Raw genomic sequence first — 23,183 nt, 5'->3', positions numbered from 1 at the left:
TACTACCAGCTAGGTCTATTTCTACGCTTCCCACATCCCCCAAAGCTGTCCTGCAAACAGCCTAATGCATCTCACCTTAGATTTTTCTTTTTTTTTTAACTATTATGACCAATTAAGTTGAAATACAGGCAAACATAACATATATATATTCTTTATAACAGCGACAGACTTAAGCCTGTGCTTTAAGCTTAATCATTTTGGACTGAAGACATTAAGACAACTTACATGCGTAGTGCTAAACATCAGGGTTCTGGGGACTGGGGAATGAGATGACCCAACCACAAAAGCTGGGCACTTAAACGTAAAAGCAGGAGTAATCACTTCTTACCCTTGCACACGGCCAAGTACTACACTTGTGCGACAAGATTTAGTGATTTCCCAATGTTCCCCATACATCATACTTAAGAAAATGACTGTCTTCAGCAAATACCTCCAAGAGATACACATAGTTATTTTATGAGATTGTACAAATTAAAACGAATTCCTTATTACTTTTAATCACTGTGATTTGATTAAATCATTATTCTTACCCATAGAGAAGGCGATACTACCTAACGGGTTCATTTATTTTTTTTCACCCCAGGATTAATATATAAATTAACTACATAGTGAGGAAATAGACTTTAAAAGAAAAAAAGGATGGGGGGGAGTAGGGGAGAGGGACCGGCTGCCAAGTGCTGTGGTGATGTCCAGGTGATGGGGTGTGCAGACACCAAACCAGGGCACTTTGGGTCACTTCCCTGCTTTGCTGGATGTGACTCCTTAGAAGATTGGTTCGAGCCTCAACCAGAAAATGAAGCTTGCTGGCTCATGGCTGCTTTTTACACCCCTAAAAAGCCTACTTCCCTGCTTTGCTGGATGTGACTCCTTAGGAGAGTGGCTCGAGCCTCAACCAGAAAATGAAGCTTGTTGGCTCATGGCTGCTTTTTACACCCCCAAAAAGCCCCCAGATGATTAATTTCTAGCTTTAATCTTGCATCTCTCCTTCCATTTGGTGCTGCCCTTTTTCTGCCTGGAAGCACAGCACTCGGCTCCCCGGCAGAGCAGGCTGAAGGGATGATACGTGCAGTGAGGATAAACCAGGCTCCAGGACCGACGCTGCGCTTTGCCATGGTCAGCTGCATCACAGAGCGGGGAAAAAGGGCAGACCTGCAGAGGAGCCATTCCTCACAGGGCAGGCATCAGGCACACACCAACGAGGAAAAGATGGGGTGAGCAAGATGCATGGGGCAGTACCAAAAACGAGCGATCCCCTAGGAAAAGAGATGCAAATAGGGGATGCAATGACACCAGTGGAATCAGCATCAGCCCAGTGGAGACCCCAGCACCCTGGGGGGCACCATAACTGCAGGTGGCTGGGGAAGATCCACAACCACAACATGCTACCGGTGTGAACAAACCTGGTATTTGTTTTTAAGAGAGATTTCTGCCACTTCTTGTTTACCAAATCACTCACATGCACTGCAAGGCGTCTAATTCCATGTGTCAGCAGTCCCTTCGAGGGCTCCGGGGTTATTTAATAAGGAAAATAATTAAGCCTAATTGAAACACGACGTTGTTGACCTACTGCATTTCTCACATGCCTGAAGTGTTTTCACTCTCGGCCCACGTGGCTTGTGAGCAAATACAACATATTGACCCAATTTCATACCAACAGTGATTTGATTGGTTTGTAACATTTGTACTCTTCTCTATTTAGTCCAAAGTATGTTCCCACTAGTGAGTACCAGCTACACAGATTTTATTTGCTCAGCTAGTAACTCATCACTTACTATGGTTACCGATGCCAAGTGAGTTCAAAGCAGCTACTCAGATAATTTCCTGATTTTCCTGGCACTCAAGCCAAAACAGTTTAATCTACTGATATTAAATCTGGGATAAAAGCACCTGATGTGGAATGATAAGATCAATTTTAAGACTGCTAGTCTCTTTCTGGGTTTTGTTATGTTGCCCAAGCCACACACTGCGCAGAATTATGGAACCGTTAAGATCGAATACAGATATTTTCTTGACCTTCTTCCTCAATAAAGAGGCCATAACACTCACTGATTTTATTAACTTTCTCCATGCCATAAAAAGGCTTTGCAGTTGTTTTCTTTTTTAAGAGCTGCCGCTAAGAACAGAGAAAAAGGGTATTTTTGGCTGATGTCACATTTGACTTTTTTATATACATGACAAAAAGCACGCACAAAGGAAACTCAGCTTGCCATACTCAGGACAAACCCGGAATTTTAAGCTATAAAGCATCTATTGCAGAAATAGATATATATTGGCTAAGTATCATCGTTATCACTTGTATAAAATTATACAGCTGGCACAGCAAGGAGATCGTGACCTAGGCAGTGTCTAGCCAGCACTGCAATAGAAAGGTTAATATAGAAGTATATTACTAATCATTATTTTACATTTTACTGCCCTCAAGCACTTCTTACTTTCACACTAAGTTATACCATTTATATCAATACAAGCAGTTAGTAGAAAATCCTCAATCCATTTCTCCTATTTGTCATTTTTTTTACTGCGGTTCTCAGCTGAGGTTTCCCTGTTGCAGCAGGCGCTGGGCACACACCGAGGAGCCTGGCCCCATCCCTGGGCTCTCCGTCTGCTGTGGCCTCCTGCCTGGCCTCACCTAACCTGGAGGGACCCACTGCTTCCTTGACCAACAGCAAAACACCCAAACCTCTGCCTCTGAGCAGCAAGGGGGTTGTGACAGGGCAGGACATCACCGAATCACGGCACAGTCGGGGTTGGGAGGGACCTCTGGAGATCAGGAGACTGAGGGGAGACCTCATTCATGTTTATAAATATTTCAAGGGTGAGTGTCACGAGGATGGAGCCAGGCTCTTCTCGGTGACAAACAATGATAGGACAAGGGGTAACGGACACAAACTGGAACACAGGAGGTTCCACTTCAATTGGAGAAGAAACTTCTTCTCAGTGAGGGTGACAGAGCCCTGGCCCAGGCTGCCCAGAGAGGTTGTGGAGTCTCCTTCTCTGCAGACATTCAAAACCCGCCTGGACGCCTTCCTGTGTAACCTCATCTGGGTGTTCCTGCTCCGGCAGGGGGATTGGACTGGATGAGCTTTGGAGGTCCCTTCCAATCCCTAACGGTCTGGGATTCTGTGATCACCCAGACCAACCCCTGTCAGAGCAGGGTCACTGCAGGAGATCATCAGGAACACGTCCAGGGGGTTTGGATGTTGTCTCTTTTGATGAAGGAGGTTTGGGTTCCTCTGCTCCCAAACAACTGCAGACTTCACAACGCGTCAGATTTTTGCATTTCCAGGCACAGAGGGACTCCCGAGGCTGACACCAGCGTAAGTCACCCGGGTGCTTGATGCACTCCACATTCAAACCTCTCCTGCTGCTGAGATGGACCATTCTTCATGGATCACAACATGCAGTGTCCCAGCCAAGGGAGGAAGGTCGCTCACATCAGCCTATTCCTGTGAGTGAGGATCAGTGTCTGCTGCAAGGATTATCACCAGAATCGGGCCAAACCGAACAGACTTAAAAATACATCCAGAAGCAGAGCGTCTCAGTAACTCAGCCTTTCCTGCTGCCCAGTTGTTGGAAATGGGCTGTTTGTTTGGCCAGGACCTGATCCATGAAGTACTTTTTTTTTCTCCCTCATATCTGAAGATGAGCAAAAAGACTTACTTTTTTTTGTCGTCTTCTTTTTTTTAAACCCAACTTATCTTAAGGCCATGCAGTTACTAGCTTACTTCTCCAGTCTTCTTGAAATGATCTGTTGCTTTCTGTTGTACTGAAAACCAGAGCAGCTCCAGCATTAACCCCACCTGGCAGCACCAAACTCAAGCAGAGTTAACAGCATCATCCAGGGCCATGGAGCAAAGCAATGGCAGGTCAGGATGTAGATCACTCCTAATTAATAACGCTTACCCTCCAATTCTGAGCTGTTATTTCAGTTTTTCCATTTACAATTAACTGAATCCCTCCTCATGCACTGGTGTCTGCTTTTTCAAGTCCTTCCTTCACCCCTCTTTGAATGGGAGACTCAGATCTGCAGACGGGCTGTGGCACTTCAATAATGCAGAGCAGCAAAACCAGCGAGGTACAGAAGGTCTAAATGCAGAACACGAGTGGTTTGCTTCCTTTAGGCAGCAGCAGCAGACAAAACACGTGTTGTGTTACCCTTAAAAGCTTTTAAGCTCATCTGCTTGCATAATTTAAAGTGTGGGTAAAAATGCAGAAATCCCTCCACGGTGTGATGCAGCAACCAGAGCAACGCTTCAGTATGTTCAACAGGTCAGAATTTAGGGTTATGTCATCCCCTGCACTGCCACCACACACCCGCTCCAGTTGGGCAGAGGAGCCACAGTGAGGACCAACAGCGATGCCATACGCGAGGTCGTTCACCGTCACCCTGTCACACAGGGCATCACCACCAGCCCCATGGGGACCACGCACGCCCTGGCACGGGCGCTTAAAACCGATTCACAAAACCCAAACGAATGCTTGGTTGCATCCTTATAGCCCTGACGAGGCTGGGACGTACCTGCTTTTGGACGGAGCACAGGGGCATCCCCAGCCGCAGAATTCACCGCGTTTCAATCACTATTTCCTTGTCCTGCATTCGATGCCTTAAACACACAGAGTTAATTTTCCTGTGTTTTTTTTTCTGTATATATTGTCCTATGCCTGGCTGAAGTGTTGCCATGTCAACAGGAACAGTCACAGCGCGTGTAAATACATTCGTGTATCCCAAAATTTCACGTGCACCCTCACAGACCCATACATGCACAGACACAGCCCCCCCAACCCAGGCATTGTGCACGGCTGCATTTCCTCCTGTTCACATGGTAACACTGGAGAGATGAAAGGAACAACGCTCCTCCAAAGTGCTGCTCAAAGCCCCTGTTCTGCAGAGCCACCGTTTCAATAACACCCATGGGTGGCACAGCAGAGGCCACACATGCACGGCACAGGGAGCCACTACAATGGGCTGTGCACAGCACAGCCACGGCTCGGTTTAAACTGCTATATATACGGCCAAGTTTATTTTCAAGTTCCCCTTAAGGTAACATCTGTAAGAAAATATTACATGAAAACTCCATTGCATTCTTCCTCCCCTTTTTTTTAATTTTCTTTTGGTGTTAAAAAATTACTTCCTTGATTTTTGGCAACTGACTTCTTGGCTACAAGGCAGCTTTAATATCTCCATCCAGCCAGAGCATGCTAGGACATGGGGCAGGGTGATGCAACCCCCCCAAACTGCAGCTCAGCTGATGTCGCCAACCCAAAATCCCAGCCTCTCCTCCAGCCATGCACATCAACCACCTCAAAGCAGAGGCCCTATCCAGAGCAAGTGCTCAGACTCCTACACACACAGATAACGATAACAGGAGTGATTCTGGAAGCTGGGTGATGTGGTACAATCACTCGGGCTGGCATTAATGCCCTTGAAGCCATGGAGGCCCCCACATCACCCACGTACTTGTCATGAGAATCACAGCATCTTTTAGGGACAGCAAAAGAAACCTCTCCAACTTTATTTCAATATTACAGGAGCAGAACATCCTCTGGGCACCCATTCCTCATTGCCTCTGTTTTTATTTTTAGTTCCTGCATCAGATCCTCTCCTCATTATCCCACATTTCCCACATGCACCCAAGAAGCAATTGTGGCTCTCAGAGAAACCCAGGCCTCATCCCCAAGGAGCAGCACACGGATCCTTGGAGAAGACAAATGCCCAATGTTACCTTCATGGGTGCTGTGGTGAGACCAAACCTCGCACACCCCAGCACCCAGCTCCAGCCAGGGCAGATGGATTTTGCTAGGACAGAGTTGTTTTCCTTACAGTAGCTGCTAAGATTTTTTTGGTTTTGTTCTCGCCAGCCGATGTTTATATTTTTTCAAGGTTTGTTTTTCAGTCTCTACCTAAACAAGTGTTCAGTTTCATTTGTTTGTTTGGGTTTGGTTGTTTTTTCCTTCTCTCTGCACAAGAGGATGGGGGGAAGCAAAACCCCGGGACTCTCTGGGACAGGTGACCCAGGAGAGGTGATCCAGGTCTGATCCAGTCAGACCAGTAATGCTGTATTCTGCCCCATCAAAGTCCACTCACTATAAACTGGGGAGTTTGCAGGGGACAACCCTTCTTGCTTTTGATCCCTTCTCTTTTCCCTTTCCCTTGTGGTGGTGCCCATCTGTCCCTGAAGCTCACCCCTCCTCTGGGGAACTGTCATTGCCATAAGGGCAGTGGCTGCTGTTTGTGAGCTGAGGGTAACTGTGATTGCTTTATTATCATTGTTCCTATTCTTGCTGCATTTCATTAGTATTGTTCCTATTCTGGCTTGATTTATTTTAAGTATTAAACAGTCTTTATCTCAACTGATGAGTTCTTCACTTTTACTCTCCCAGTTCTCTCCCCAATCCCACTGGGTCAGAGTGAGTGAACTGTGTGGTGCTGAGCTGGGTTAAGCCAAACCAGCAGGACCTCGGCCACACTTCCAGAGCGGGCGGGCTCAGGGGACCTCTCTCGCCAGAGATGCCTTAGCAGAGATGAATAAGGCAGTCTAAATATAAGGAAACTTTTTAATGGCTCTCAAGTTGCAAGATAATTTGTATTCCCCTCTCTTCATACCAACACATTAACCAAATACATTATTTCCATAATGAGGAGATGAACATCTGTGTGGCTTCCCAAAATTTCAAGTGGTGACACTCGAGACAAGTATTCTCTCTTTGGGGATTGACACATCAGCATTTTAGATAACTGCCAAAGCTGAAAACATAATTTTAAATTTTAAGGAGACATTAGAGTTCAGGTGTGAGTTAAGATTTTTTTTTTTTTAAATAAATCATCCCAATTTAATTCTCCAAATTAAAGTTGTTGAAGTACTGTATTAAACTTTGTATTTGACACTGTGTTAGTGAGCTGCTTAATGCAAACTTTGGCAGAGTGTGACAAAGAAGGACCTGCAGCACCATTAGTTACTGTCGGTCCCTGCAAGGCCGAGGGGGGTCCCTGAAGGGCTCTGCCTTGCACCCCCCAACCCGCAGCCCCCCTGAGCCTGGTGCCACCTCACTGGGCAGAAAACCCACAGCAGCAGCCAGGAGTGGAGCTACGCTCCCACCTCACCTGGCTTCATTTTGTCCAATAAATCCATTAGATCTCCAGGAAAAAAATTCAAAGCAAACAAACAAACAAAAACAACCAAAGAAACAAAAGCCCACACCTTGCCGAGAGGCTATTTCACTATTTAGTTTCTGACTGAAGCAATCACTTATCACAGAGAATCACAGAATGTCAGGAGTTGGAAGGGAGCTCGAAAGCTCCCCCAGTCCAACCCCTGCCAGAGCAGGATCACCAGACCAGGTCACACAGGAAGGCGTCCAGGCGGGTTTTGAATGTCTGCAGAGAAGGAGACTCCACAACCTCTCTGGGCAGCCTGGGCCATGCTCTGGCACCCTTACAGTATTATGTACCCTACAGCTTATGGGAGCTGGGAAGTCTCCAAAGCCATTTCTAGCCACAACCAGGAGTGCCCACCAACATCCCTGGGTGGGATGGGGCAGCAGCCCCTCGACCCCTGCTCAGCAGCAGCCATACCATGCATTTCCCTTCAACCATGCATTCCTACTGATCCCAACACACAGAAATGCCACCAACATCTTCCTTTCCACAACACCTCCGGCATTTTCCCGCTGTCCTGGCTCCTTCACACCACAGCACCGTAACCATCACCAACCAGGGGATGAAGCCAGGGAATGAAGAGGCTCTTTCCACACCAACTCCTTTAGGTGCACAGCCTGCGCAGCAGCATCGGCATCACAGCACGAGGAACAGCCAGGATGTCAATGATTTCCAGATGTCACCAGCAGCTCCAGCCATCAGAGCCTAAAATGTTTTTCCTTTGGAAATTTATGCTACGTGAAGAGCTAATTAAACTGAGAAACACACAGACCTGAAAACAAAGATTAACAGTATTTCCTCATTAAATGGGTAACTGAGGGTTACTTTGAACAGGTTAATCACTGTAAGTACCCCAGAAAAGAAATTAGAGAGAGAAACAGAAATAAAGCTTATTTTCACTTCAGAAATACCTGGGGAAGCTCACGGTGTCGCAGATGCTCACATACCATATTGGAGGAAAGCTGTGGTTCTTATTTCTGCTCAGTGAAGAGAAGCAAAGGCACTGGTGCTGCCCCTACCACGAGTAATATATTGACCCCTGGGCACTGCTATCTTAACAGTATTTCCTCATTAAATGGGTAACTGAGGGTTACTTTGAACAGGTTAATCACTGTAAGTACCCCAGAAAAGAAATTAGAGAGAGAAACAGAAATAAAGCTTATTTTCACTTCAGAAATACCTGGGGAAGCTCACGGTGTCGCAGATGCTCACATACCATATTGGGGGAAAGCTGTGGTTCTTAAGCAAAGGCACTGGTGCTGCCCCTACCATGGGTAATACATTGACCCCTGGGCACTGCAGGTGACTGCTATCAGTGTAACAGCACAACCTTGACTCTAATGAGGCTTCATCCTTGATCACAAGCAATTACAGCATTCTCTTTTCAGTAGTGATGATCAATTTGAGGCCACTGATTTGCTTCATGCTTGGTTCTCACAAGTCCTGACACAATCACTCTCAGGAAGGCGAGAGGCATCAGCACAAGCAGCTATTGCTGAGCCTCCGCACAGCTGAGACAGCACAACGAGAGGTTTTGTCATAATTTCCCCTCCTTACATTTTTATATATTGCATTAGTAGAAAACATTTGTTTCCTTACCCCTTCTTTATAAAATAGATTGCATGATTAATCACATTATTAATTATGCCTTAACTTTGTTAAGAGGGAGGAAAGACTTCAGGTGTAAGAAGCTTTGCAGCTTGATGCCAAGATGGGAGCTCTTGGCCCACTTAACTGTGCAAATACATGAACTGTAAATAGAGATCAATGGCTTTGACTCCTCAAAAAGCCATTGCTGCTGCAGGGGAACCCCAGAACAGCCCCTGCCCTCCCAAACAGTGCAGCAGCAACCTGCCCTGATATATGGTACTGAGGGGCAGAGAGCCACCATGAGAAACAGAGCTCTTAATGTTATCAGGAGGATATTAGGGGAGGAGGACTGACAACAGCAAGCTGCAGAGTTTTCTAGCAGAGGAAATGTGAATTAACTGAAGGAATGAGAAGCTGGTAGGGAGCAACAGAAACCAAGGGTGAACAGAAATGCAGCTGGGGTAACATAAATGAATTAATTTGCAGATGGACCATGTCATGTAACTGAAACAACGGCTGAGCCACATGTTCAAGACACCTTAAACTGCCCAGAGGGACGGCTCTACTCACAAACACACAGCTCTTCACCATCCTACAACAACACTTTAACGACGAGACAAAAGGGTAGTGTTGGTCTGTCCTCACCAGGAGATCCATATCATTGATCCGTGGAGTCCTGCTTCTCTCCACCAAAGAGCTGGCCTATGTGGAATGAGGGCTTTTTCCCTGACCTCTTTTCCATTTCCTTTGTTGTCACGCAGGCAGCCAACAAAACAAAAACACATTACCAAGCAGATCTGCAAACCCAGCATGAGGGAAGCGGGCACTTTAACATTCATCGTATCGTCTTTAAGGAAATTATGTGTGTTATTACGTGTATTATTTCCTAAATTATTACTTTCAAAAGCCTATAATCATTCAAGCATTAACAACGCAAAGGAAAAAAAAAATCCAACTAGTCAAACAAGAAAACCCTTTCAAATCTCTGTCCACTTCCTAAAATGAGCACACTTGTTTTTGTGTCTGAATCTGCCTCACCCAGCACAGCTGAGTCTGTTTCAGAAACAGCCAATTGCTGCATGTATTTTTAATATATAATGTAAATATATTAACTTGTTACTTGCGAAGAGGGACACGATACTTGCATTTTACTCTACTGAAAGCCTCCAACATTTTGTTTTTGCTTTGCTTGAGAGACTGTGAAGCAGCATTTCTTTTCTGGCTTGCTAATGAGAGAAAGAATAAGTCATAGAGGAATTCAGGGACTAATTTAAAGTGGCCCAGAGAAAGAATCCTTTTAAACTGTGGTGACAGAGTCAGAAATACCAAAATAAATTTCTTTTGAGAATTTAAGGACTTTTACTTTCAGTATCTTTCAAAGACTGAGGAAAAACTGACCCCAAAGAGAAAGAGAAATACTAAATAAGTTAAGACTTCTTTGTCTTTCTTATCATTTGTACAGAGCAAAGGAAAAGCTGATGAGATAAAGAAATGTTGAACACATCAGATTCAACGTTATCTTGGTAGAGGATTTAACATAGATGGGCGCACTGGTATTTACCCAGCAGATGGCAAGGGGTCTTGTGTCTTTCATTTTCAGTTCTAATACATTAATGTTATTTTAATTTCTTCTTGCAAAAAAAATACCCCTGGTAGAAGAGACTGGTGACCGATCCTTTTATTTCCCCCATCACCTTAAGGCACAAGTAGATCGCATTTGTTTCATCGCCTCCAATTTCAGTGTCTGAAGCTTCCCAAATTAAAACACTGTAATAACTATCAGGGAAAATAAATGGTGACCCCGTACCCACAGACCTAACGCCAAAGTCCCTACTCAGAGCTCGCTCCCGAGCCCACATTTGTCATAAATGTGAACAACCATGAAGAGAGGCCATCGGGCCTTCTGCTCACACAAAGTGTCAGTCCTGACTGCCCATTTTCAACACCCATGGGCCCTGGACTGGAAATGCTGTGTCCTGTATTAAACCCCTCCTGCTTTGCCAGAGCCATGCAGCAGAGATGGAAAATTATCTGTACCATCAGGAACAATCTGTGGTTCACAGCCCGCCTGCAGACGGCACTTCTAAAACCAGAGATATGGGACCATTCATGGTTATTTTTACCTAAAACAGGAACAGTTTGTTTCAGAAAGCTACTGCAATCGCTTTTTTACATGAAAGATACGTCAAATATAAACAGCAAAACAAACACTCTGCCAACATACTTCCTGTGAATTAGAAAAACGCATTAACCTCTAAATTTAGAGTGAAATAAGTATCAGGAGAGATGCAACTGCCATGAGAAGAGGAGAGGGGAACAACTTCCCACCCACCTTCCCTAATTCCCTTCTCCTGCCCCTTTCTTTCAGCGATGAAATTGCCCACGTCTCAGCTTGGGACTGTAACGTCCTCTCAGCTCCCTGCATCAACTCAGTTATCATCTTTTAAATAATTATTATAAAGTCATCTTCATAATAGTGTAATAATATATAACATTATATACATTACTATATATTATAGTATAATTTTATATGTGTATATATATACTACTATAAAATACATAATACATAATATATAGTATATAACATATAACCCCAACTTTACTCTAATTTTTATAATTATTATTTTTTTCTAATCCTCCATTATTTCCCATCTCCATGTGCTGGCTGTGCACTGCCCTCACAGTGCTGAGCGCCAGGGTGCAGGGCTTGGTTTCCAGCCCAAGCTGCAGCTCAGGAGCTGGCACACACAGATAGCAGGCTTCCTAAAAATAAAAATCCTTCCTTTCTGGGTGGCAAAGCTCTGCCCAAATGTGTCCAACAGACGGCTCAGACAGCTTCCGTGTCTGCTCATCAAGAGGAAAATTGGTCTTCAGGTCTAAAACAAAGAGCACCTGAGCAGGGATCAATAGTTAATATTATTCTGTGAATTGCTTCTTACAGCACCAACCATTCCTCTGTGTGTGTGTGTGTGTGTGTGTGTGTACACATACATCCCTCTCAAAACACCCACCCACACAATCTCCAGTGTCCTGAAATAACAGCTAAATATGAACATCACAGAGAAAATGCCAACACAAGCCCTGGGAGCAATGCACAAACCCCAGACACGTAGACACACAGACACATGGATAAACCCCCGGGGCGGGTAATGGCCGGCTCTGCTCCGAGAAGCCCTTAAGTCAGGCCTGCTAGGCCTGCTGTGGGGTGAGCTCCTGAGGTTTATTTCATTTCCAGTGGCCAGAGAGAAAGCTCCCTAAAACTTTATTTTACAATGGTCCTCCCTAAATCTTTATTTTACAACGGTTCTTTATGGGCCAATTAGGGCTTTCTGTCTCATTTGTCGTGAAGCAGCAGCACCATTTGCGAAGGCATTGGTACAGACCCCATCGCAGATGAAATCTCCTGCTGATGCTGCTGTGGCCATGAGCTGCGCCTCACACTGAGCAGCACAGATAAATCTCTCGAATGCTCTGAAAGGATCACAGCTTCAGTCTGCCTAAGAAACCCCAAAAGAACCGCAATAACCACGCACCACGGAACACTTTACCGAATACTACACCAAAACCAGGCAGAGGTTTGCATTTTGAGCTGCAGAAGTACGTGGGGTTTTTTTGAATGTGAAAGATCCATTCCCAACAAGTTTGCAGGGGGAATGACTTCAAACACTGCGTGACTGGTACAGAAAACAAAAAGATGAATTCCTCCTCCCCCTGCCAACAGGATTGCTTTAAGCGCCATTTGAAAGCATCTTTTTGACAAAGTGTACGGGATGGAATAACACACCTATCTCCACAGATATATCCACTTCTGTACTTGCTTCACAACGTGAGCACGCAACACCCTTAGCATTTTAATTCCAAAGCTGCTAAAGACAATTTACTCGTGGGGGAAAAAACACAAATAAATGTTTATAGACATTGTCCTTCCTGCAAACCTGGGAAGCTGGAGCTTTCCAGCTCTTAAAAGCACCAGCTCGCGCCCCAGGGACATGGGGAAAAAGCTTGAGAATAACAGAGCACTGTGAAAGACTCTGAACCAGGCCGTAAATAAATAAAAATATCGAAAAAGGACTATTTTACAAATATTATGAGCAATAAGACAGCCTTCTGTTCGGTTTCAGAGCGGAGATGCACACAGTGAACCTCTCCCAGAGAAACGTCCAGGGGTGAATCCAGCCATAGCCAGACCCAGACAGCCCAAGTTTATTAATGTTGGGTAAAAAATATTCAATACTGTCCCTCATGCAGAGGAAAATGAGCCCTGAGTTCCTTTGCTAGGCTGGGGCTGTGAAGGGAAAATATGAGAGAGATATAGTGAGGCATAATTCAATTCTAATTTTTTCTTAAATGGCCAAGCTTTCATTGCTTTTTTCCGTTCTGAGTGTAATACTGCCCAAAGCAGCAAATCAGCTCCTGTTGGAAATAAAACCAAAACATTCAAAAGATGATTCACTGTCTGTTTGGAAGACAAATGACCAAAACACTCAAGGACAGTTGTGTTGGTTTACAGCACTTTTTCTCACGTAGCTGTGCACTTCCTTGTGCCAAATTTGAACCATACTTAACCTCAGAGCTGAGCTTTGTGAGACTGCAGACCACGTCCAGAGGTGCTGGAATGGAATCATTAATCCTAAATCCAGCTGAATCCACTGTTTGGCTGCATCAGGTTCTGAACTCAGACCACAGAGGGGTTTTTTCCATCACTGGCAAAGCACTCTGCCAGACTTAATTAATGTTATATGTATATCCATTATATATATAGATATGCCTCTATTTCTCTTATGGCTCCTCTCCTTGGTTTCATTTCACCATGAGCTGACGTCCATGAAAACAGACACACAGAAGTACGAAAGATAAGGAAGACTACTTTAAAAGAAAAGAAAAAAAGAGGAAGAACAAGATATCTGAAAGTCAGCAGCATGGATGCTGTCAACAAAATGAAACACAGCAAAACAGCCCAATTCAAAAATGTTTGCACAGAAGAGGCACAGGAACAACAGAAAGCAGGAGGTAAGTAGGTAGCTGTTATTTTTTACGGCTGAGGTTAAGGGGAAAACAGTTGATAAGGATATCCCTGAATAGAGAGAGATTTTCAAGTCACGGAAACTACACAGAGTTATTTTTGAAACTTTGTGAGAGCTACTGAGACATTTGGACTCCTTACAAATATGGCTGTGATCTTCACAAATGACTTGTCTCTGTTCTAGTCCTATCTTTAGGACTTCTGAAGAATCCACATTTCCTAAAAAGGTGGCGTTCAATATTTTCTACAGCTCCTGCAAACCTCAATGTTAAGGATATCCTCAAGGACAGATCTTGGAGCTGCACGATACGAACATCCTTGCAGGAATAAAGCTGCTTATTTCCTCATTTCAGCTGTGACACCGCCTTTGATAAAACCCTATTGCTGGGCTGCCATGCAAAGCGTGGTGGCCACCTTTTGAAGGTCCAACCACCAGCTTGAATGTTACTGTCCCACCTACTACAGCTTCAGTGAGCCATTTTTACTCTGGATAGATGATACTACAGACTGATAGAAGCAAATTTAAAGTGTGGATGTTGCTTAGCCTAGAAGAAAAAAGTGGGAAAGAAAATAACAAAAATGGGAAAGGCCATCACTCTGAAAGTCAAGTCCTGACTCCATCCCTCAGAGTCCAGTATCTCCTGGACATGCGCTGTCTGACAGCTTTCCACGTTGAATTCAGCACCAACCTGCTCCAGAAGGACCAGGCTTTCCCCTCTCTCATCCCACAGATTTTCTTATCCCTGCCAGAAAGATCTGCTTGCCCTCCAGGGAAAGAATTTAGGAAGTCCTGACTTTGAATCCACACTTTAATTGGTGTCTGGACCAGCAGGATTATCGTCTTTAATCAGAGGGTCAGCCAGCTAACTCGTATATATGTCTATACAATAACGAGAGCTACCCCAGGCAGTTAAAATGCATAATTAGATTTGGGTACAGTAGTGATAGCAAGAGGCAGAGGAAATGCTCTGAAGTTTATTAAATCTACTGAAAAATGAAGAGGTAAAGTGGCAGAGGAATACATAAAGGTCAGTTTGTGGTGAAAAAGGTGAGCGTGGAAGAAGTTCATTTCCACCTACAGAGCAGCAGTAGGTAAAGTCCCACAAAATGCATTTTGGAGAAGAAAGATTTTCTGCAGATTTTTTTTTCCGTTGTGTTGCTGTTTCAATGAACGGCGAATGCATGCAGAGCCACAGATGTTCATCATTTCCGTGTCATTGTAAAGTGAACATAATAGCAATAATACTACTACTACATCCCATTAAAACTTTTAACTAGGAATACATCTTCTGTCTGCTGTTTAAGCTGTTTAATTTTTCTCATTTTCCAGCACTAATCTCCACTCCATGGCTCTATTGCACCTTTTCACAAAAGCGTGAAAAAAAGGGATATACAGTGAGTGAAGGACCACTCAAAATAAGGCGTAGGGCTGCAAAATCTTACATCCATACCAACAAATATTTGCAGTTTTGCAGTGCAACAACGCTGTCCTTGTTTTGGAAGAGTTCACAGCATCACTAACCCAAATACAATACACAGCTGCCATACTTGTCCTAAAGAGAAATGCATTCTGCTCGGTGATACCTGGTTACGCTGGCAGTGCAGCTTGCTCCAAACACGAGTTCTCGTGAAGCCATCGCTCGGGCTCGCTGTCTACTGCAATTATGCAGATCAGATGCAACGTTATCCTTTCAGCGTAATTACATCCAGCACAATTGGGCTATATTAAGACTGACTTAAGATGAATGAATTCAGCTCATGTAATGATTTCCTAAATCACCCCATGGGACTGTGGCAAAGAAAACTTTGTCCCAAGAGTAACATCAAGTATGAAGACAAATAACTGCGGATCTGAGGCCTGATTCTACACGAAACCGAGAGTTTTAGACTCTCTCTGGAGTCGGAGGCTGCTGGAATATTACGACAGTTACCAAAACCCAGTAACTTCACATGGCATAAACGCAGATAGGTGCAAATACAGCAACACGCCTGTACTGCACGTCTGTATTTTGAATTGAATCACAGAATCATCGACTCATTCAGGTTGGAAAAGACCTCCAAGACCACCAAGTCCAACCATCAACCCAACCCCACCATGCCCACTAAGCCATGTCCCCAAGTGCCACATCCACACGGTTTCTGACCCCCTCCAGGGATGGGGACTCCACCACTGCCCTGGGCAGCCCCTTCCAGTGCCTGATAACCCTTTCAGTGAAGAACTTCTCCTCATATCCAGCCTAACCCTTCCCTTCCCTATAGCTCTACAGACATCAAAAATCTGGTCATCCAAAGTGTACCACATACACCTGAGCATGAAGGCACATTAATTTTCAATGTAATTTAACATCTCCTGGCTTATCAGCCTCACATTTCCCCCTGAAGCATGGGGAGAGGCTTGCAGCATCACATATTTCCAGTTAAGGTATGGGAGCTGCAGTGCTCTCTGCTTCCAGTGAAGTTTGTCAGGAATCTTTGCCTAGCATATTACAAATACTATTTAACACGGTGACAAAAGAAAAGGAAAAATAAAGATGCTCATAGGAGTAAAATAAGGATAACCTCCTTATTAATGACAAATAGAAGTTCTCACCAAATCCAGGGGCAATTAAGCTGGTGCTGAGCTGTGGCCTTGACCCGGAGCCCGTGAGCTGTACAAAAAGGAGCTGGCAAGGCCGCGATGCTGCTTGAGACATGGCCCTTCAGGGCAAATTGAGCTCCATTCTACTAATTTAGTTTGTTTCCATATATTTATAGGGAAAATCAAGGCTTCTTATTTCATTTATTTTATGTATTCATCAAAAGAAATGCATTACTACATTTTAGGAAGCAGATGTTCATTGCTGGATGATAAAATAATACCATTAAAATGCCTGCTTCCAGTTCTCTGGGATGCATCGCCAAATGAAATTACTGCAACAACAGAGAGAAAAACAAAACCGCACGCAGCAGCCTAAATGCAGGACAGGCAGACAATCCATATGGCTAACAGCCTCAGTGAGCAAAGAAGTGCTAACACCTAAGGATTATTTACTCCTGTGAGTAACAGATTTCACTGACTGCTTCTTTTAGTGGAGGAAATGGGAGCGGACTCGGTCTGGAAGGGGAAATGCTGAGTTCAGGCAAACTGCTCCAGGAGGAGGGGATTTTGCTCTGCACTTGAACCACCCCTCCACTCTCCTCCTTGCAGGACTGAGCAGATGGCCATTAGGGATGGATGAGCAGGGCTGGAGAAGGTAAGGACCAGCCTGGACCTTCATGAGTGGTCGCCATCACCACCTACAACTGCCTCAAGGGAGCTTGTAGAGAGGTGGGTGCTGGTCTCTTCTCCCAGGTGATGGGGGACAGAACAAGGGGAAACGGCACCAAGCTGTGCCAAGGGAGGTTCAGGTTAGAGATAAGGAGGAAGTTCTTTACTGAGAGGGTCGTCAGAAGCTGGCACAGGCTGCCCAGGGAGGTGGTGGAGTCACCATCCCTGGATGTGTTTAAGGAGCGGGTAGATGAGGTACTTAAGGATATGGTTTAGGGGGTAGACAGGAGCGGTTGGACGTGATGATCTCAGAGGGCTTTTCCAACCGGGCGACGCTGTGATTCTGTGATTCAGGAGACGTTTGCTGTTGACGGTGCTGCTGTGCTGGGGCACCCATCCACTCCTTTTGGACCAAGAACCAAACCCTACATCTGGCTGAGAGTGATTCCCTTTCTGGGAATAACATGCAACCCATCAACCTCAAAATCCCTATCTGCTATACAGCAGCCACTCCTGGAGAATGAACACATTTTTATATACATACATATATATATTTATCTATATATCTGTGTATATAACACACATATATATAACATATATACTTATATATAAAAATGGAATTTAAACGAGTCATCATGCAATCTATGGGACTATAAATACAAACTGCAACTAGCCAACTTTTAGGCAACAGTCTAATATGTTCACTGAATAATAAGATATTTGCGAGCTCAATGGATGGACATGAAATATCCTGGTATTTGTAACTGTTATTTAACCAACCTTCTATACCTGAACCCTTCCACTCTGTTACCACCACTTATTGTGTCCAAAATCAAACCTCATGTTTCCCATTCTGTCCAGAGTGCTTAATGTGTAAAACAGAAAGAAAATATTTTAAGACAAACAAACTTGGAAAGTTTTTATTTCTGTGCACCGTTGAAACTTTTCGCTTCTGTGTCAGAAACCCTCAGGGATGAATACAGGCGGTATGAGAAGATGATTAAAATGTTCTGCTTTTCAGAAACAAACCACTTCATTGCCTGTCAACTTTACGTATTTATGGAGAAGTAACATGCAAAAATGCCTCCAGGGCTTAAAAAAACGTAAAAGGATGATGCATATTATATACCTGAGAAGAATAACTCAGTATGTATGAATGCAAATATTTGGTCTTCCTGTGAATGAAAACAAACAGAACCTATTTTAATGTGGGTAACGTGTTCTGGCACTCTTTGGAGACCCTGCCTGCCACCAAGCCATGTGTCAGCTGAGGAGTTTGTTCTCTTTACTCGGTGTCTCCCTCATAAATAACTTTTCATATTATAGAGCACACTGACTCTAACCAGTGAGTTTGATTTGCCCAGAGAAAGCCACTTGGTCAGTTAAGCATCTATACAGACAAACGGGATAACAAATCGAGGGGAGACCACGCATCAAACTCTTCAGAACACGAAGAAATGTTGAGAAATAAAGAGATGATGTAAAAAAAGCATCCCATAATTTCTATGTATACAAGCACACAAGCAATATGAAGATTTTCCCTTCCCAGGTATATAAACGATATCTTGAGATCATTTTGGTTGACTTTCTTTTAAGTGATAAAGGCCCTGTCATATCACCATGGCTTCATGTAAACACTGAAACGGTGCCTTTAGTAAATAACCACTGGTAGCTTCTCAGCTACGGAAATACCGTGTAGTTTTCACATGAGAAATACAGATATCTGGGGAAATGTCAGGAGCTAAGGACTCACCCTCGATGGTGGCTCGCTTGGGCAGGATGGTGATGGCCCCCTCCGCGACCTCCTCCTGCCGCAGCAAGGGGCTCACCTTGGAGCCCCACGTGTCCGAGCCCACCCACAGGAAATGGCCCACTTGGTCTGCCCGCTTGGCGGCTGCCAGGATTTGTCTGTGGGGAAAACACATTTTGTTCACAAATTACTTCTATTTACGCATGTAATTTCTTGGGGACTATGGTGTGTGACAAGTGCAGAATGAACAGAAATGGCACATTCCTGTAACCAAGAGAGCTTAGGATTTCACAACACACCATACCCTGATCCATGCAGCACAGATTTGACTTCTCCTTTAATTCATCCTATACACTGAGACTGAAATACCGATTCCACTAAAACATATAGCTTTGCCATTGACTTTACTGAAACTTTATCCTAAATTCTCTGTGTCTTATTTTGTAGAGCTGAGCCTCTCAGCAATTGCCAATGTCATCAAAATTTTAAGCTAATTTAAAATTCTGGAAAGAGAATACAGAACCTGGGCAACTGAGAAATGAGAGTCACACTTTTAAAATATTCTTTATGTTACTTTATGAGCAAGTCGTGTGTGGTTTAACCTTGAGCATCCAAGCCATTTTATCACTAATAACCATCATTTACCATAAAATAGCCTCTGAATTAATGAATAATACATAGCAGTATGAGCTTGGAGAGAGGGGAATCTCTTTGAGAGGTAAGGTCAGGTCTGCTTCCCAATGTAAGAGTAGCCCTGTGCCAGGAACAGCTTCCAGACCTGGACCCCCATTCCTGCCCCCCCAGTACAGAGATGACCGGGGTCCAGGGCACCACATGAGCCAGGGCCTGGTGCTGCCCCCCTCATCCCCGTGATGCTCCTACCAACAGCCATTCCCACCTCACGATGCACTTTCTCACTTGTTTTCTATTTTCTGTATTGCTATCAAGCACAAAGGAATTAATGAATTCCTTCGGTCATCCTTACTTTATGTCCTCATCATTGGCAAAAATAACGATGGCCCTGGCGTTGGGGGTTTCCAGGAGCTGCTTGATGATTTTATCGAAGTCGATGGTCTTGTCCTTGCGATCCTGGGGGATTTTCAGGGACTGAGCGATGCAGAGCCCACCTGTGCGAGAAAGAAGGAAGAAGAAAAGGGCTGCGTCAGAGGAGAGGACAGGAAAGGCATTGGGAAAACACACGGCTGGAAGGCAAGGGATGTTGGCAACGGATTAGACAAACTTTATCTCAGTGAAAAGCTGAAATTCCTTTTAATTTTTGCAAGTTGAAGGATATTAAGGGAAAATACTTCCACTGAAGTATTTCAACTCATACTCAACAACTCATCTGGAATAGGAACAGCAAAGCAGCTGAGATATTGGCAAAGCAAAGATCATTCAGGAAAATCCTTTCTCATTCAACTGTCCGTCACCAAACGAGATGGAGGCCTCAAGGCAAAGTACATGTCTGTGAACTGGGCTTCTCATAAATACACAGGTAACGTTGGAAAAAAACAGTATCAACAAAGTAATAGTGATAAATACATCCATACAAAACCCCCTGTTTTAGCACAGTTCACATATTACAGTTATTTAGCTTTGGGGGGCAAGGAAGAAAACAATGAAAAGCAATCCCAACTCCAGTGACCTTCTCTTGTCATTGTTGGCAGATGAAAATACCCTTCTGCCTTCATTAGTTTCTCTCTCAGTGACAAACACTTTCATCTTTTATGGCATCTTCCATACCAACTTCCTCAGTATACTGCACAGTGCATTAATTAATAAGGTACCAGAAATGCACAACAAGAAACAGTGGGGACGAGTTAATTAAAAGACAGCAGGACAAGGAGGTATTCACAGATATACCGGAAAATACGGATTGAAAAGTGCTGTTAAATGCTGTTAATAGTGACTGATCCCAGCACCATCCCCAAGCACCCGAAGCCAATGCAAAAACACCCAGAGGAAAACCACGGAGCAGCCACAACCACCAAACACGCGGCTTTCAAACTGCAAAATGCGGCTGTTCCGCTCATCTCTGAGCCCTTCCCAAAGCAGGGCAGGATCATTTCCCCTTATTTCAGATGCAGAGAAGCTGAGCCACGGAGGTTGCCTCAAGTCAGGCCAGGGCTGTTGGTGCGAGCTGATCCAAAACCTCTGGGGAAAAGAGGATTGGTTTCGGTGGGAAGGACTGAAGTGGTGAAAAGGAAAGGCTGGGAAAGAATGAAACACAATTGTAAACCCCAAGATTTTCTCTGGCTCGTACTGAATGTTTCATTGTGATTCACAATTATTACAACCCAAAATTATTGCCACCTGTTTTTTTTTTCCTTAAAAGAAATCAAGACTGATTTTTTAAAAGTCAAATGCATGTTTAAATGAGGAAAGAAAGTCTCATTGCTAGTGAGTTCAAAAAGTTTAACCATTCTTTAAATGCTCTTTTTATTTTTCCCAGTCAAAATGAGCTGCTTTGAACCTCCCCCCAGAGACTCCCATTTCTCTTGTTCAATAAGGACGTGGGAACTTTGGAGAATTCATTGAGAGAAAAAAAACAAACCAACAACAAAACAACAAATCCAACCCAACCCACAGACTGTGACAAAACTCCAAAGTTTGTCACCTGAAAATTCACGCGTTCCTTCCCTGATGTCCTTGCAAGAAAGAGGCTCTCACTTTGCCACGGCAGACCAGGAGGGAACATACAGATATAAGGATATATGGCTGTATTTTATGGTGTCGAGACCCAAGGGTTTTCGCGTGCTGGCTGGAGCCATCGTTCAGACGCATCCTGGTAGATCCCAGCTCTCCATCACTCCAGTCCTCATGAGAGGATCAGCGAGTGATTAATTAACTTTAAGGGCCTTTTAAACTGGGGAGAAGAATGCCTACAGGTGCTCGCTTTACCTTAAAGAATTCCTGTACCTACCCAAGGTAGAAAAGAAAAAAAACCCCCACCTTAGATCAGGTGATACATTGTCTTTGTAAAACTATTATTAAAAAAATCAGCATTTAATATTAAGTAATTGTGATCTGCATGGTTTAAGTGCTGGGAAAAAAATGGCTAAAGTGATGGGGAAGGCTGCTGGCTCAGCAACCCCTTGACAATAATTGCAGCGATTGTGCGAGTCACACAATCTGCACTGCCCGGCTGGAGAAGCCAGAGATCTTATTATGAGCGATAATGATTACAGCTGAACCGGGCATCTCTAGACAGGGACAGCTGTGGCCGGGCTCTCAACAGCGAGAGAAAAAAGCCTCTAAGGCGAGGTACAGCTTCAAAGGGTGTAATTTCCACAGGTTTTTTTAAAGAAAAGAGGAGCCAGGGTGGAGAAAGGAAACAGGAATTTGGGAGGGCAGATTTCAGGTCCTTTTAGTGGTACAGAGCTTTCTACTACCTTTGAGAGGTCTGCTACCCTTTGGTCTAGTACCTTTAGATCTGCTGCCTTTGGGACAGTGGGAGAGCTTTCCTAAATGGAGTGGCTGACATGCTGCCCCATTAACCTTTTATAGATAAATGGCAAGCAAGAATTATGGGTAAATTTCAATTATCAATGATTAAACCCAATGATTAAATGCAGCTACAGTAATGGCAGCTAAAATATTTTCAGTATAACAGCCCAGCATGAGATGTCTCGCTCTGAAGTGGTGTTAGGAAGGGCTGGGGCCGCACAAGGCAAACCAAGGGCAAATGAGAAAGGAGAGAAGTGAGATGAGAAGGGGACCAAGATAACACAATTCAGACACCTTGATGGATATTCTGATTTTCAACTGCTAGTGTCTCTTCCAGGAAAGTGCCACTGTTACAGATAGACTCATATGTGCTCCCAGTCACTGAAATGGGTCAGACGTGGATTATTTTCTAACTTGCTTTGTCGCGCTCAAGCCGGGCAGCGTTTGACACCGCGTACGAGCTCCGACGGCGGCAGTGGGTGATCCATCCCGGCCGCCGATGGGACCGGGCACGGCAGCATCTGACACCTCCAGGCTCATGAGCGCGGATAAAAGCGTTTCGATCTGTGCGGAGGACCCCATGGCAGGCAGAAGCACGCGTCATTTTTCATTCCTCAGCAGTAACAGACGCCCAAGGAATTGGGTATGTATTGTCCAACTGGCACATACAGAGTAAGTTTAACTTTCATATTCCCGTCCTGCATCCTCATTACAATAGCAAACATGTGCACAGTTATTTAAACTGTCAAGCTAATTCACAGCGCTCCCAAGGTAAAAACCTCCCAGGGAATTCAGCAGTAAAAGGATGAAAGTTGCAAATTAGGGATTTTGTCATTGGATTTCTGCAGTGATATATTACCCTTGACGGACTGGAGAAGTGGCAAACGCTCCCATCAGCTACAAACTGCAATGGCAATTAATGGTCTGCAGGGCGTGCGGCACCAGCAGCCCCCCAGTCACCCTGGCGCTG

At 44.4% G+C, this 23,183-nt stretch overlaps 1 protein-coding gene across 1 annotated transcript in view; it reads right to left on the bottom strand.

The window, feature by feature from the left end:
* GRM7 (glutamate receptor, metabotropic 7) overlaps nt 1–22,795 on the bottom strand; it is a 65,986-nt gene extending 43,191 nt beyond the window's left edge. Inside the window, exons 1-3 of the mRNA XM_010180444.1 lie at nt 22,672–22,795; nt 19,752–19,893; nt 18,770–18,924 (exon numbers count right to left, since the gene is read on the bottom strand). Coding sequence (XP_010178746.1) covers nt 18,770–18,924; nt 19,752–19,893; nt 22,672–22,795 — 421 coding nt within the window. The remainder of the gene's footprint in view (nt 1–18,769; nt 18,925–19,751; nt 19,894–22,671) is intronic.
* Between the last annotated feature and the right edge of the window lie 388 nt (nt 22,796–23,183).

The sequence above is a fragment of the Mesitornis unicolor genome, unplaced genomic scaffold (genome assembly GCF_000695765.1).
Source record: "Mesitornis unicolor isolate BGI_N332 unplaced genomic scaffold, ASM69576v1 scaffold7993, whole genome shotgun sequence".
Taxonomy (NCBI): domain Eukaryota; kingdom Metazoa; phylum Chordata; class Aves; order Mesitornithiformes; family Mesitornithidae; genus Mesitornis; species Mesitornis unicolor.
This window is presented reverse-complemented; position numbering and strand designations above follow the sequence as displayed.